At 33.4% G+C, this 18,061-nt stretch overlaps 1 protein-coding gene across 11 annotated transcripts in view; it reads right to left on the bottom strand.

Moving 5' to 3' along the window:
* Window positions 1-18,061, bottom strand: part of HERC4 (HECT and RLD domain containing E3 ubiquitin protein ligase 4) — a 112,255-nt gene that overhangs the window by 24,335 nt on the left and 69,859 nt on the right. For 9 of the 11 annotated variants that reach the window (XM_054690214.1, XM_037495906.2, XM_054690218.1 and 6 more), the window contains 3 exons: window positions 13,510-13,629; window positions 3,267-3,290; window positions 1,468-1,566 (listed from right to left, as the gene is read on the bottom strand). In XM_054690214.1, the coding sequence (XP_054546189.1) occupies window positions 1,468-1,566; window positions 3,267-3,290; window positions 13,510-13,629 (243 nt within the window). The remainder of the gene's footprint in view (window positions 1-1,467; window positions 1,567-3,266; window positions 3,291-13,509; window positions 13,630-18,061) is intronic. The other 2 variants (XM_054690220.1, XM_054690221.1) reach the window with 1 other exon arrangement.

The raw sequence follows: 18,061 nt of genomic DNA, 5'->3' as shown, positions 1-18,061 counted from the left end.
TGTAGAAGCTACAAAAATATTTATTTCTTCTATTGATGTAAAAGGGACCTCTATCTCTAAAATTCCCTAGTATTATTAAAATGCCAGGATGGATAAAGAATACCAAATGCATTTAAAAATTGGGAAAGTTTTAAATTTTAAAGCATTTTTAGCACATTAAATTTCCAAGGTCTCATCTCATCCTTGTCTTAAGTCCTCAACCTGTATAGTCACATATTCTATGTCAGAGGAAGAAACTCAAAACCTTTTTTATTTATAGGTTCAAGTTATAAAACAAATGTACTATTCAATTTAACCCTTCAAAGACAAAATGTTAAATAGTTTTAAAATCTTCATTGTAAATAACTGTTTAACATAAAATAGAGGAGGTTGGGAAAGAAAGGAGGGAAGAGATGATCAACCTCAAGAAAATATACATTAAAACATCAAGAAAATTTTATATTCATCTTCTAACAAGTGGTAAAATTCTTCCCACTTTAATTCATCTCACTGCTAGTCACTTCCATCTTTTACCAAGTATATAAATAGGGAATATACAACATAATGAAGCAAGATTTGAAACAACCTAAATGCCCCAAACAGATAAACGGATCAAGAAAATGTGGTATTTTTATTTCCAATAAAAACAATAGAATTTTATTAATAATAATGGAATATTATTCAGCAAAAAAAAGATAACCTCATGCCATCTGTGGCAACATGGATGGTGCTGGAAGGTATTATGCTAAGTCAGAAGGAGAAAGATAAAATCTGGATAGTTTCACTTAGAAGGTGGTATACAGAGAAACGAAATCAAGGTCAGACAAAGACAAACCTTGAAAGCTGACTATAGATCTGAGAAAATCCAGGAGGGGTGCAGGGGTGAAGGTAGAGCAGGAGGGGTGAAAAAGGGTGGGAAGATGAGCACAGGGGACTATGGTAAAGGACTGTGAGTGCCTTGGTGATGGGAAAACTATGGTGATCACAAACCTGAGGGGAGAAATCCTATACTGTCAAAAATTAACAAGGATGTAGAAAAAAGATACTTCATTAAAAAATAAATTATAAAAAAATAAGCACAAAGGTAAATGTTATTTGTAAGTTCAGGAAAAAAAAACCTCTAGTGAGAAAGAAAAAAAAAGATTTGAAGCAAATAAACATTTTATCAAGTAAACTAGCATAACTATTTATAAAGAAAGTATATTTATGTAATGAAACAGGTTTGAATAACTTTTAGATATAAACTGATGAAAAGTTAAATTATTCCATTTTCATTCAAATATATATAAGTAGACCTCATAAGAATTTTCATGTTATATACAACAGTCTTTTTGATAGGTGACAGATGTATTTTGCAAGACAGAACACAAAGGTATAAAATACACCCCAAGATTACTAAATATAAGCAAGTTTCAAATATTTACTTCTTAAAACATCAAAGCAACAACTAAATACTCTAAAATCAGATTAGTTTATACAATAGTTTACCTGCATTTGTAAGACTGCATCTGTTTGTAATAGAGTAGTTTTTGCTTGGGCATCAAATACAAATGGATATGTACAGATTGTAACAGGGATATCTGCCAACTGAAAATAAAAAAATTCATTAGTTCAAATTGGTTTGTGATATATTTCTTGTATGTACTATCATTTCTTTTAAGGTTCATCACTTTCGGTTTACACATTTGTGTATTTATTCCAGGTATTATTTATAAACACTGTGCTTATTTCTAAATATAGAATTTTTACTAATAATCTGACCAGGCATTGACAATCCCAATTTCCAATTTGGGAGGGAATTGTGTATTTGAGAGCCCATGAAATTGTAACTTCCAAGTATATTTTGTCTAGCACATATTAATTCTAAGTTACAATGATTTATGTTACAACTTTATTGTAAAATTGGGGAATCCTACATCACATTCAGTGCCCAATTTTTTTATGTTTTTAAAACTATCAACTGAGGCCTAAAATAAGTAATATGTTTATTCATTCATTCAAGAAATACTGCACACCACTAAGGTGCCAACATTATGAGCTCAACAATATGTTCATTAATTTGTCATACAAAATAAGCACCATTGATAATACTCTCTGTCTAATTTTTAAGGTGGTAAAACTTCTTTTTTATTACCATTACTGGTCATTAGTCACCTTACAGACAACTGTTTATCTAAGCAGGTAATGCAGTGATAAGAGTGCCAAGTAACAGTGCAGAAGATACAAAAAGCTATGAATTGCCAGGCAGAGTCTCACAATTAGAGGATATATTCCGACCATATACCCAACAAAGATTAATGCTTTTATGCCAGTCATGCAATAATTTTGTGCCAACCCTGATACAGAACCCCTGCATTAAGGCCTTCAGTGCAGACTCAAAACATGAAACAACTCTCCTTTTTAAGGACTTAGGAGTTCTCTACATTCTGAATCTGCATCTTTATACATCACTATGCATTACTTCATTCTGTATTTCAGTCTTCATTTAGCCTGGGCAGGGGAATATACATGGTTTAAATATATTAAGTTACTATGTTCTCAAGAGTTATTTTTTCACAACAAACATTCCCAGTTTTCTAGTCACCCTGAAAGTAATAGAGTTTCCAGCTAGCTATTGATGGCATAAATCATTTTACTACTAAAACTCAAATAGACTGAAATATTTCTGAAGACTCCTATATTTCCAAAAACTCTATGATTTTAGAATTTTATGTGCTGCTTATATTTGAGGAAGCAAAAATGTTAGCTCTATAATTTAAAGCTAACTCTGCAGGCCTTGTTGGTTCAAGTGCTGGGGAAAAAGCAAAGAAAAGCAAAACAACGAAACCAAAATTCTATAAATGAGTAAAAGTAGTAGTATAATACTGCCATGGATTGAAAAGATGGTTTAGAGTTATTGATTATGTAAGCCAAAGTGCTAGAACTTAATAGATACTACATGTGAAAAAGTGAGGAAGGTCATCATACTGACAGGGTTTTAAAATCTGCTGTTTTATATTCTGATAACACATTAAAATTTTATAGTGGGAAACATAGGAGGATAGGAACTATTTTAAAACAAATATTGTTGAAAGGCATCATACAGGTATAAAGTTAACTAAAAAAATTTTTTCTTCGGAAAATTCCTCTGAAATGTTATACACAACAATCTACTTACTCATTTTAAAAGTGATCATACGTATTCATATTTTTCAAGTTACATAAAAGAGAAACCTTTGGTTTTCCTATCACTTAAGACAATATGGAATATATTTTACTTTTAACATACTTTATTACACCAAACTTACCTCTGTTAATCCATGGTTGACATCCTAAGACAGCAATGCAGAATGTAACAATAATGAGGAAAGAGTAAGATTAGTGTACAAATTTAACTATTTCTATTCAAAGTAGCATTTAATATATTATGCTACAGCAGAATACTAAATTAATGAATTATACCAAAACATAGCTACAACAAAATTTACCCTTTCTACATGCACCTTATTTTTGTTATATACATAAGACCTTTGTTTCAAGTACCTGATAATCATAAAATTTTTGAGGTTTGAACATGACAAATTCGGTTTCAGCAACTAAGCACTCCACTCGCAGTATTTAGGTAGGATAGAAAATTAACCCTTTATTTGGTCTTGAAAAAATAATTTTTTTAAGAATTGTTAATTTAATATTTATTTATGCATACAAGATTTATTTATGCATACAAGATTTATTTATTTATGCATATAAGAGCTGAGATATAGGCCAGAGATGTGGGGGGTGAGAGGATCCACCAAAAAGAGAGTGGGGAACAGAACAGGCAGATTGACTGAAATACACTGCTGAGGGGAGCAGCAGGCGAGACAGGAGAGGTCTGCCTTGTCATGTGGGTTCCTCCCTGGCCGGCCGGGGATCGAACTTGTGCTGCAGAGGCTGTGGAGTGCTTCATAGTGTGGTGCTTAATCCCTTGCGCCACCAGGGAGGCTCTTGAAAAAATAATTTTATGGCTCAGTTTCCTACCTGGAAAAATTAAAATATTCCTCACACTGTAAGACTAGATTAAGCCTGACAGGTTTGCAAGTGTCTAGTAGGGGCCTACTTGGTGGCACAAGTGGTTTAGTGTCAGCTCTATGAAGCTATCTAGAGCCACTATAGCACGAGTTTGATCCCCGGCGAGGGAGGTGACCTACATGGCACAGCAGACCTTTCCTGACTTGCCAGCTGCTCTCTCTGCAGTGTATTTTCAGTCTGTCTGTCTGTTCTGCTCCCCACTCCATCTCTGGTGAATCCTCTCGCCCTCTCCCCCCACACCTCTGGCCTGCACCCCAGTTCTTATATGCATAAATAAATCTTTAAAAAATAATATATTTTAAAAGTGTCTAGTAGATCAAAATCTATAAAGTGAGGAAAATAAGCCATAAATTGTTTTTATTCATCAAAAATAACCAGTGAAACATAAGGGATCTTATATTAAGGGCTCTTTAACAGCAATTATCTTAAAATGGAATAGGGCAGGGCAGGGTTTGGTAAATAAGAAAGACAAAAGGAAGACAGACACATTTATGATAGAAATAATGAAACCTTACTATTTCATTTAACAGAAAGGTAAACGTTCTTACAGAAAGCTTCCATATATTCTTACAATATAGACTCATGTAAAGTGATACAATCACCAAAAATGTTAATAAATTTGCAGATGGTAAACTGTATAGTGAGGAATTAATCTTACCCAAAGAGAGGTCTGGTTTTATCCTCAGCTACTGGGAGGCAGGTGATCTATAGGTCTTTGGAATGTCATACCTTACAAAAGTGTCTTTGCCTGAAGGGCTCTGGGTTTATGTGATTAGCAGTTCTGCCTCTAGAAGAACTGGGAGACTAAAGGTCAGTCACATGGACTGTATGTAATCACGCCCTAATAAAAACTTTGGGAACTAAGAATTTGTAAAACATAAATGCTTTTAAGAAGAACAAGGGAGTTTTGAAAAGTAAAGATAAACTTTTCTGAGAAATACTGTAGCTGTAAGTGAGCACAAATGTACTTAATTCATTTTATTTTTTTTTTAAGATTTATTTATTTATTTATACAAGCACTGGGTACAGTCAGAAGCGTGGGAGGGTGAGAGAATCCACCAGAGCCAGAGCAGGGAGCAGAACAGGCAGAAGGACCGAACACTGCTGAGGGGAGCAGCGGGCGGCAGGAGAGGTCTGCACGCCATGTGGGACCCTCGCCCAGGGGCCGGGGATCAAACCGGCAGCTTCGCAGCCCAGCACTCAACTGCTGCGCCACCGGGAAGGCCCCTTAATTCATTTTATTAACTAAAAAAGAAACTCAGACTCAGAAAATACTGCTATTTTTTTCCCAAAGTTGGTCCTCCAATTTATTACATTAAATCTATCTTTCTAGTTTGCTGGTGAACATGTCATGTTGCTAGCTCAGCACTGTCCATAATTAAAGTAAAACATTACTCTTTGGAAGATATATAGTGATCATTTAAATAAAGCATAAATAATACTAAGACTTATGACTTACATGTGTGGATAATATGATATCAAACTGTAAGAATTTCACGAATTACCAACTCTTTTTATAATATCTAGTTAGATCCGACATGTTTTACATAGGTATACAGTTCTTGAAATAAATATGCATTTAAAAACACTTAACTGAATCTTATAGTGATTCAAACAGGTAGACTCAGTGCAGAACTTTGTACAGTTCGAATTAGTCAGTTTTTACTAGATATATATTGATATGTATGTGAAGTAACTAAAAAAAAAGGAATCCAACTGAACAAAGTTTTATGCACCACAGCCAAAGCAGCTTGTACAGTGATAAGCAGGAATAGGAATTTCAAATAAAAATTTGAAAAAAGTAAAAGGAAAGAGACGAAAGGTTGGGAAAACAGAAGGGATGAGCTGAAAATTTAGGAATATCAGCAGTATGAAAGGCTATTATAAGGAATGCAAGGAATTTCACAGAATTAGTTTTTAATGTGTAGGGGGATAAGGTAACTGTACAACTAAGGAATTCCTAAAAACCTTGACCAGGAAAAAAAAAAGAATCTCAACAGATTATATCATAAAGGTTAATAAAGGTAAACTAATTTCCCTGTAGTTTAGAGAAAGATACATACATATACATATATATATATATATATATATATATATAGAGAGAGAGAGAGAGAGAGAGAGAGAGAGAGAGATACACTATATAGACATAGTTCTATAATTCAAAGTGGACAGCCAGCCTTGGAGTCCACAGTAAATTAAGACCCTTATTATGGCTATGGATTCTGATTTCTAAGATACACTAAAGCCTGCAATACAAATTAAAAATGAACAAACTCCCACTGCCATAATTTATTCAATATTGATTTATTTAATATCATCCATTCTATAAATGTAGAGAAAAGAAAAAGCGTATTATTGAAAGAGTAGAAAGTAATAGAGGGCAATTCTCAAATGTAGCAACCATATAACACAACTGGAGTGAATGACAAGCAAAGAAGAAAAGCCTAGAAAAAGGAAAGTGGTTTTCTACTGTCTCCTTATAAGAAAACAAAAGTACTGAAATAGCTCCTAAAGAAATTTGATACCACCACCACTATATACCCAGAGGAGTCTAGAGGATAAATACGCCACACTTAAAAGCATTCAAACTATAACTTCTATGCATAGCATTAAAATTATTGCCAAGTAAAAAATCCTATTAGACTGGCCTCTCTCCTAACTTGCACTAAATATAAGTAGTTTATGATCTGTAAAGAAATTCAGAGCTCAAAGGATATGTAATCTAACCCAAAGCGATTCAGGAAGATATTACTCTTCAGAATGTTACTCAAAACGGGTTTGCAGATGCCCAGGGAAGACATATTTTCAGGGGCCTATAATTACTCTGGAAAAGTTTTTAATGTTTTTATACCAGTAATTTAAAATTTGCTTTAAAATCTAAAATTATAATAATCCATTTATAATCTTTGTATTATTATGGAACTCCAAGAGTTCCAATGGTTGTGACTATCATCAAACCAGTGCCACACAGGTCTCTGTGTCCAGAATTTCATACATAAGTGATGTTTGATGAGTGAAGGCCAAATGAGCACCACATCACATTCTAAAAGCAAATGTTTTACTGTAGTTCAAATAAAGGGCAGCAAGAGAACAGACTTGTCACAGATCTCAGAATAGAGGTTACTCCGAAATTAAAGTCATTGTCAAAGCAGTCAGTAATAACAGCCACCATTTTACCAAACTTAACCATATATCAGGAATGTCCACAAAGAGCTATAATTAATCTTCTCAATAGCTCTATAAGATATGTATTATTATCCCTAATTTACAGAAAAGGAATTAAGTTATTTCCCCAATAACATAGAGTGAATAAATGCTAAGGTGGGATTTGAACCCAGGTGTGTTTATGTTATATTCACTGTATTAACGTAGTGAGTGGGGATTCCTAATAAAACACAATCATCCTCCATGGTAAATTAGTATTAACTTGGTTTTTAAATATTGCTGTAATTTCTTAGTGTAATTTATATTTATAGATTTGCTATGGTTTTAGAGTTCTTTAAATGCTAAGCACCATGAAATTAGAATTAGTTTAATGCTAATATATATACTTAAATAAAACAATCATAAATACATGTAAGTAAACACTGGGTTACTTAAACTGTTGCACTTTAAAGGTGTTAATGAAAATAGCTTAATTAAAGGAGTTAATATTTCAGTTCCAAAAACATTGCTGCTTAAAGACCTAAGATACCCGACATGGTGTGTCAAGGTATATATACAAAGTCCACATTCTGAAGCATCAATTATTCTCAGTGGTAAATAATTTAAAATCCTTTTACATTTAAATGAAAATTTATTATGTCCAAAATTTGCATTCATTTAAAGATAAAATATGAAACTTCAAACAAGTTTTACCAAGAGAAATTAATGACTTCAAGTTATAGGGTTTTTTTCCCCCTGCTCTTAAGGGTATCCTGGAAGAAGAGTTTGAAAAGCCTTGTCAGAGAGAGAGATTTAATTTTAAATAGGAAAGGAAATATTTATTCAAAAGATTCCTGAGGTCAAGTACTTTGTTTTTTTTATTTAAATTTTATTTTTATATTCCCCATACAATTACAACCCACTTATTTTGACCCCAATCCCTCCTTTCCCCGCCCCCCAACCCCCCATACAATGTCTCTGGTTCATAGTTGTTTGTTGATTTTGATATTTTCTTTCTTATAGTTAAAAACCGTTGTCCTTTGACTTCAGCTTTTTTATTTCTCTTCAATGCAAAACTTCTTGCAAGTATTGCCTATCGTTTCTGGCCCATCAGGTATTTTCTTAAGCATACTTTACCTTATACTGGCATAAATACGGTTATCAATAATCTTCATGTAACCAAATTCTTTGCTCAAGTCTACAGTTTTATTCTATTTTTCAGCAACATTCAACATGGTCCTTCATTTTTTTTTTTTAAAATCTTGGTTTCCATAACAGTCCCCTAAGTTTTCCTATCTCTTTTGCCACTCCTTCTTAAACTCTCTTGTGGATTTCTCTCCTTTCCTTACCTAATCAGTATCTAACCATGAGCAATTCCTGTCCCTTTTACCTTCAAAAGATATTCCAAGTCCATTTCCCTCTTTCATCTATACAACTATTATGTAGTCAAACCCATCATTTTCCTCCATAAATCTACTAAAATGGTCTTCTAACTAGTCTCCCTCTCTTACTTTTGCTCTATTCTCCTCACTCCATTCTCCATATAACCAACAAAACAATCATTTAAAAATATAAATCACGTATATTTCCCCTGCTTACTTCCCTCCAATGGCTTATCATAACACTTCAGATAAAACCCAAGTTCCACATCCTAATAGTACATTGAAGTAACTGCATTGTAAAATCATATGCTTCAGATTTGCATCAGTGTGTCTACATGCTGTTAATAAGTTCACTGCTAAACATTCAATTCTATCCTCGATACTATGGTCCCCTTTGTCTGGATTTACCCATCTTCGCTCCCAATTCCCTTGTGGTAACCACTAATTGGTCCCCTAGTCCAAAAGTTTATTTTTGTCTTATTAAACACATCTGGTTTCTCTATATGCCATAATACAAGTGAAAGCACAGGGATATCTCTTGCTCTGTGTGACTTATTTCACTAAGCATAATAGTTTCTGGGTCCATTAATTTTGGTGCAAATAGTAGGACTTCATCTTTTTAAATAGCTGCATAGTATTTCATTGTGTATATATACCACATCTTCTTTATCCACTTGTTAGTCAGCGGGTACTTATGTTGTTTTCAGCTCTAGGCTACTGCAAATGAATGCTTCAATAAATGTGAAGGTGCATCCATCTCTTTGAATTAATATTTGTTATCTTTTGGGTAAATATCCAGAAGTGGGATATCTGGAAAATGTGAAATTTCTATTTTTAATTTTTTGAGGAATCTCCATACTGCTTTCCATAATAGCTATATCACTTAATATTTTTACCAATACTGTAGAAGCATTTCCTTTTCTCTTCACTCTCTCCAACAGTTGTTACTTTTCATCTTATATATAATAATCATTTTCATAGGTGCAAGTGACATTGTTCTTTTGATTTGCATTTCTCTAATAAGAGGTGACAATCAACTTTTTATGCACCTGTGTTTCCACTGGAGAAGTGTCTATTCATATCCTCTGCCCATTTTTAAATCAGGTCTGGTGGTCGAGAACGCCACAATCAGGCTTTTTTTAATTGTATAGTTTTATTAGTTCTTTGTATATTTTGGATATTAATGCCTGGTTGGACATATGATGTACAAATAGCTGCTTCATTGGATATGTTTACGTTTTGATGCACATTTTGTTATCTGCCAGAAACTTTTTAGTCTGATGTAATCCCACTTGTTTCTGCTGTGTTTACCTTGCCATTGGAGTGACGTCCCCAAACACACCTCCAAGGCTGATTTCAAGGTGCATATAGCCTATTTTTTAGATCTCTTTTATGGTTTCAGGTTTTGTACCTGAGTCTTTAATTCATTTTGAGGTCTTTTTGTGTGTAAACTGGTCTAGTTTCATTCTTTTGCACGTGACTTCAGTTATTCCAACATCATCTATTGAAGAAAATTTATTTGCTCCACTATAAGCTCTTGGCTCTTCTGTTGTAAATTAGTTGTCCAGATGCATGTGGTTTTATTTCTGGGCTGTCAATTATGATTCACTGATTTGTACAACTGTTTTTATTCCAATACCAAATTATTTTAAGTGCTATTGCTTTGCAGTATAGCTTGATGTTGGGGAGAATGTTACCTCCTTTTCTCATGAATGTTTTTGGTATTTGTGTTCTTGATTTTTAGTTCTATTTCTGTGAAGAATGTGGTTGGCTTTTTAATAGAAATTGTATTGACCCTGTATATTGCTTTAGATAATATAGGCATTTATTGATATTGATTCTTCCATGAGCATGGAATACCTTTCCATACCTTTGTGTCTTCTACTATTTTCACCAACCTCTCATAATTTTCAGTGTAGTCTTTTATTTCCTTTGGTTAAATGTGTTGTGCCAATGACTTTCTTTAGCTTGTTAAAATTTGCTTTATATATATTTAGGTGTTGTTCTTTTAGATGCATATATGCTGAGAATTAAGCCTTCCTGTGGTATTGAGTCCTTTATTATATAATGTTTATCTTTGCCTCTTGCTATTTTTTTGACTGGAAGTCTATTTTATTTGAGGTAAGTAAAGTGTTTCTTCCTTTTTAAATTTTCCATTGGCATGTAAAGCCAGTTTCTATCCCATAACTTTGAGTCTGTTTGTCTTTATAACTTAAGTGAGTCTCTTGTAAGCAGCACATGCTACGTGGATATTTTTTTTCCTAATCCATCCACTCACTGTGTCTCTTAATTGGTGTATTCAATTCATTTTACATTAAGGGCGATTATTGATATATGAGGGCTTGCTACTGGCATTTTTTCAGTATTTTTCTGGTTCTATTTATTTCCTTGTTCAATTATTTGTGGACTTTCTTCTTTCCAATTTAGATAGAAGCGTTCCTTTTCAATAACTCCTGTAGAGGAGGTCTGGTGTTGGAAAATTCCTTCAGTTATTATTTGTCTGGAAGGCTTTTTATTTCCCCATATTTGAAAGAGAGTCTTGCAGGTCATAGGATTCTTGGTTGGCAGTTTTAAATTGAAGTGTTTTGAATAAGCCATTTTATTCTCCCCTGTTTCATACAGTTTCTGCTGAGAAGTCTTAAGAAATCCTGATGGGAATACCTTTATAAGTTACCCACTTCTTCCCTGAGCTGCTTTCAATAGTCTTCGTCTTGAGTTATTGATCATTTCATTACCATATATCTTGGTGTAGGTTTCACTGCATTTAAGTAACCTGGTATTCTGTTGGTGTCATAGACTTGTATAATCAGTTCCTTCTCCAGGTTTGAGAAGAAACAAACCAGTCTTTAGTACATTCTTATTTTAGCTCTTAATACTGTGCATGGTATTAGCTAATATGTCTGCCTATGTCTAAAAATATTCAAAAATAACCACTTTCATAGTGTCTATTAGATATATTCCAGACAATTTTGGTGGAACTGATGAATAACAGAATGTCTAACAACAAGGGCATGGTGCTCTAAAAGGAATGGAAGGTTACTTACCCTACTACAACCATTACATACATATATATATATATATATATATATACTGTTTAAAATGCTTTTGGTTGGATGGATATTTTAATAATGTTAATTCTTCCCATCCATGAGCAGGGGATGTCTTCCCATTTCTTTGTCTTCTTCTATTTCTTTTAACAGTGTTTCATAATTTTCTTTGTATAGGTCTTTCACCTTTTTTGTTAGGTTTAGTCCCAAGTATTTGATTTATTTTGTTTCAATTATAAAAGGGATGGTATTCTTGATTTCTTCTTCTTCAGAATGATTGTTTGTGTACAGGAAGGCTACCGATTTTTGTGTGTTGATTTTGCATCCTGCTACTTTACTTAACTGGTAAACAAAATAAACAATCTAGTCAAGAAATGGGCAGAAGAACTTAAAAGACATTTCTCCAAAGAGGAAATGCAAATGACCAGCAGGCATATGAAAAAATGTTCAACATCCCGTATAATCAGGGAAATGCAAGTTAAAACCACATTGAGATACTACCTTACACCGTTAAGAATGGCACATATCAAAAAAAATAAGCAACAACAAATGGTGGTGAGGATGTGGTGAAAAAGGAACTCTCCTACATTGCTGGTGGGGGTGCAAACCGGTCCAACTACTATGGAAAGCTCTCTGGAGGTTCCTCAGTCTACTATAAATGGAGCTACCATACGACCCAGCAATTTCACTACTAGAGATCTACCCAAAGGACACAAAAACAGTGATTCAAAAGAACACCTGTATCCCTATGTTTATTGCAACACTATTTACAATAGGTAAAACCTGGAAACAACCAAATGCCCCCAAACAGATGACTGGATCAAGAAGATGTGGCATATATACACAATGGAATATTATTCAGCAATCAAAAAAGAGAAACTCATGCCATTTGCAACAACATGGATAGAACTAGAAGTAATTATGCTCAGTGAAATAAGCTGGAAGGAAAAAGAAAAATATCACATGGTTTCACTTATAGCAGGAATATAGGGGAACCCATTAAGACATCAGTGTAAAAAAATAATAACAGTACAAAACACAACAAAGCAAAACCAGACAATTATAAATCAGAGACATACTGCAGGGGAGGAGGAAGGAGAGGGATCAGAGGGAGGGAGGGAAGGAGGAGCACAGAGGACTGAGGTGATGGTGCATGGTGCACTGGTGAAGGAAACTCTATGGGGACTACATTTGAGGGGGTGGGGAAAAGCAAATATGGTTTAAAAATGAACAATGATGTAAAAAATAAAAATAAAAATATAAAAAATAAAAATAGCTACCTGAGGGGTAGAAAATATGGCCTGAAGTATATAATAGTTAGCAAATCATAGTATTAAACCTGATTATTTTATACCCAGTTACTTATCTATCTATTAAATCTTGTGTGCCTAATATAAGTTATATGAGACTATATTGCTATTTTAATGCGACATTGTTTCTAATTAATAGCCACAAAGAAAGAAGTATGGACACATGTGAATACTGGGTAAAAATCTTGAACAAATGAAGAGCAAAAAGGGGAAAAATAAAAAATAGAATCAATTGTGTTAGGGCTGTCTTCTGGTAGTTCTCAAATACTGATATCACAATAGTAATACATGCTTAGTATTTCAGTATCAGTGACTCCAATATTTTCAACATCAGGCAAACAGATAAAAAAAGTAATGAAAGTCAAAAATCCATCTAACATTTGCAGCTTTCTTTCAGAAAGTATAATATATTTATTTGGTCTGGCTTTGGCATAAGAATAGAATGTTTACTTATAAATAATGCAAAATATATAACTACTCCTCTGCCATGCAATGTGTTTTTATTCAGAAGTTAACTCTGAAAAAAATTAGTGTTTCTTTAGCATTAGAACAAACAATCCATAAAAATGACAAAATGAATTACAATAGGAAACCTACCATTCCATAGGCTTGTTGTTGGACCCAGTTGATATAATCATTCCTTATGTCTATCAATTCTTGTACTTCATGTATATAAAATTTATCATACTGTATAATCTGTCCTGTTTTCTCATTTACCTACAAAAAAATTAAAATGCAATTAACATTAAATTTTATCAAATCCTAAGATGGATACTGAGAAATATTTAAATACAAAATTACTTGATTCCTTAGCTAATTTTCTCTTCATAGAAAAAATAGTTTACCGAGTGCCTACTATGTGCAAATTTTAGTTAAGTGCTATGAGAAACATGAAGATTTTTAAGATGTGATGTCAATACCTCAAAATCCAGTAAAAAAGAGAAATATTTATATAACCACCATACAACATGACCACTAATGTAGGGGAGGAGGAGGGAGAGGGATACCACTATACAACATGTACCACTAATGTATAGGCAATCTATATATAAAAACACAGATGCATGCACTAGAAATTATAAAGACCCTTTGGTTGAGGAATGAGAAATAAGAATGACAATGCTATTAAATGTCACTCTGGACTGGCATCTGATTAGAATAAGCTAAGAGATGACATTTTGGTAGATGTGGAAAAGAATACAAATTACCACTTTAAAAAGACTAACTACCAACAAGAAAACAAATCTTTACAGTGGAAAGCACTACCATAACTAAGTGATCAAACTACTACCGATACTAGAATAATGAAATAATATCTTCTGCAGATATAACGTAACAGGAAGTACAGATGTAATCTATGAAACAAAAAACTAAAACTTTAATGTGACTCTAACCGTGTCTCGATCTAAATTCCAATTTACAAAGAAATACAAGGTATAGAGAAAGAAAGTGAAACATCATCTTCAGGGAATAATCAGACAAATATTCTGATTATAAGGATTTTACAGGAAGTCTGGCCAGTCAGGACTCTCCAGAAAGGTAAGATAACAGGGATAAAAAGGTGGGGAAAAACAAAAGGGGTTCTAGAGGTGGATATGCAGAGTACCTTGTATCAAATTAATCCTCCAAACAATAACAATTATAAAACCTGTATCATATATATATATATATATATATATATATATAGTTATTTTAAATTGCTGGGCATCAACCAGAAGCAGGAACAGACACAATTTTTGAAAGAGAGCAAATGGAGAGCTACATATTTTTCCCATGGGAGTATTTCCAAATCAACATGAGGCAGAGGGGCACAGATTGAGCAGAAAACAACAATCTTACCAGACAGAGAAATCAGGTCAAAGTTTGGGACTACCAATGTAGCCAGCGATGAAGAAAAACATCATAAGCCCCACTGCCTGGGGCTTCCAGGCAGTGAAGCCCCAAAATCAGTATGCAAATTCCCTCATCTTTGGTCAACTCTTACACAGGATGGGGGGAGGGAAGAACCAAATCACCTCAGAATAAAGTAGCAACTAAGGCTACTCTTAGATTAGACTTTAAGACCAGCATTTTCGAAGGGAAAACACTCATTTCATAATGATAAAGGGATTGACTTATCAAGAAATTATAATAACCTTCAAAACAGTATTTTAAAGTACATGAGGGCACTTGAGAGGGCTGCCATCATAGTTGGAAATCTGAACATTCTATTTTTGATAACTAATTTTTTTTAAATAGAGAAAATCAATAAATATATTTGAACAACAATTTCAACCAAGTTGGTATCACTGTCACAGACATTCCACCCCATAACACATGTGGAATATAAATAAAATAGACCATATCTGGATCATAAACAAGTCTGAATAAACACAATTAAAGAATCCAAAATATACAATGTGTGATCTTTGACCACAATTAGAATTAAACTAAAAGTCAGTAACAAAAAGGTAATTGGAAAACCCTAATAACATTGACAAACAAAACACTTTAAAATTACCCCCAAGCATTTCCATCAGAGGGCTTAAGTCACAAGGTAATCAAGTGTCCTGAATTCCAAGGATGGACAAATACTTCCAAAGAGAAATGGGATGTCTGATATGGGTCTCCCATGGCAGAGCAAGAGGACAAGAACATTGTCATACAGGCCATGAAGAAGACATGAGCTGAAATTGTCAGAAATGGTGGTGCAAGAATTAGCTGTCGCTGTAAGCAAGAAACAGAGCCTGCTTCCATGATTCTACTCAGGTAGAAAGCAAAAACTATAAGCAACTGGAGAAGGAGCAGTAACTCCATACTTTTTTCCTGGAGGAGGGAAAACTGTCAATCCATGAGAGGAAGAGGGAAAAGAATAGTCCTGAGCCCAGAATCTTGTTATCAGTAGGCCCTGAGTACCACTACTGGGGAAATGGAGGGTGGGGAAGATGGGGAAAGAATAGAAAGCACCACCCCTGAGGTTCAGGCACACATGATCTATCTAAGACTGAGGCCATATGTCATGATAATAAAGAACCTTTCCTGTGCTCTCTCCTTTACCAACCTTGAAATGAATGAGAAACTAGTAATACTAGTGGACCACTGAGGAGAGGCAACAGTGAGAAGGTAAATCCCTCTTAAAGAGCAGGCATGCAGAGTAGAGCACAAACACTGAAGAAAAATGGTTGACACTTCACTGCTGTCCCAATCACAACAGAAATTTGAGACTTCTGGTACAATAAAGGTAACTATAAGCAAGCTAAAAACTTACTGCAGTTTAACACCTGTCCGGACTAATTTAAAGCCCCACATTAACAGTCACACAGGAGAAGAGGTATATTCATTGACAGACTTTAAAACTATTTACTTCAGTCTCTAACAACCAAAAATTATGAGACATTTCAAAAAGCAAATAAATAAATCAAAAACAAAGAAAAACCACACATAAAATGTTTAAAGACAAAGCAATCAACAGAATCAGACTCAGAGATGACTCAGCTGCTGAAACTACAAGACAGGGACTTTAGTAAAATATGTCAAACTTAGACCAAATAATACGCAAAAAAAATCAAAATTTGCAGGATGCTGGTCAAACAGAACATAAGAAAATTTATAGCATTAAATTATCACATTATATAAAAGAAGATCTAAAGTCAATGATCTAAGTTTCTACTTTAAAAACCTAAAAAGGGATGATCAACTTAAAGATAAATGCAGTACAGGAAAGGAAATAAAGATGCAGAAATCAATGAAGGACAAAACAAAAAAGCTAGAGAAAAATTAGTGAAGAAAACCCATTGTATGCAAAGATCAACAAAACTGTTAAGTTTTTCTCTATCTAGACTAATCAAGGGGAAAAAAAAGAAAGAAAAATCAAATCACCACTATCAGGAATGAAAGAAGGGGCATTACCACATAGATACTACCAAAATTTACTCAAGGGAAAAAAAAAAAAAAAAAAAAACACCTGAATCTTACTATTTTTTTTTTTGGAAGAACTGTTTTAATTTCCACAAAAATATCAGGCTAAGATGGTTTCACTAATGAATTCTAGCAAATATTTATGGTAGAAATAATGCCCACCTTAAACTCAAAAAGTAGACAGAGGGGGACCATTTCTTAATTCATTTTATATACACAGAATAACCTTGATACTAAAAACTGATGACATATATGAAAAACAAAAATTACTAAAGCAAAAATCCTCATGAATATAAACCCTCAACAAAGTATTAGCAAATTAAATCCAATAATACATGGAAAGTATTGTAATGCCAAACTAGCCTTTATCCCAGGAATGCAAGATTGGCATAACATTCAAATATCAATGAATTTTTACTACACTTTAGGGAAAAAAATCATTTTCACCTTCAATAGATTCAGTCAAAAGCATAAAATAAAGTTCAATTCCCCTTCATAACAGATACTCTCAGCAAACCAGGAAGTTTCTTCAAACAGATAAAACTCACAAAAAACAAAATCAAAAATCCTACAGCTAACATCATACTTACTGGTAAAATATTTAGCGTTTCCTCCCCCCCCCCCAAGAATAGGAACAAGACAAGGATGTCCATCAAACCCATTTATATTCAAAATTGTACAGGAAGTCTTAGTCAATAAAGTAAGAAAATAACATGATTATATACCAAAAAATCCAAATGAATATATAAAAGCATTCTGGAACTAATAACTTATCAGGATCTCAGAGTTTAAGGTGAACACACAATGTAAATTTCTCCATGCTAGCAACAAACAACTGAAAAATTAGAAAAATTTAATTATCACTAATAGCATCAAAAACAATATATTTAGTAATAACTTCAACAAAAGATACGTAAGATCTCTGAAAACTACAAAGCACTGTTGAATGAAAATAGAGTCCTGAATAAAGAGAAACACAGAAAAAGACTAGCTGACTCAATAAATACAAAAAAAGAAAGAAATCTGACTGTACTCTAGCTTTTTTAAAAAAGCAGCAATATAAAAAATATTTTTTGAATAACAAAAAACTGGAATATGCCTAGATAGAAGGTATTATAAAATTACAGCTAATTTCCTTTAGGAAAATAATAAAAATGTTGCTATGAAGGAAATGTCCAAGAAGATAAATACTACAGTGTTAAAGGGTAATAACAGGATTTTACTTTCAATTGATTCAATAAAAAAGTATATA

This window comes from Talpa occidentalis, unplaced genomic scaffold (assembly GCF_014898055.3).
Source record: "Talpa occidentalis isolate TD23 unplaced genomic scaffold, MPIMG_talOcc4v2.1 talOcc4.8, whole genome shotgun sequence".
In the NCBI taxonomy this organism is placed as follows: Eukaryota; Metazoa; Chordata; class Mammalia; order Eulipotyphla; family Talpidae; genus Talpa; species Talpa occidentalis.
This window is presented reverse-complemented; position numbering and strand designations above follow the sequence as displayed.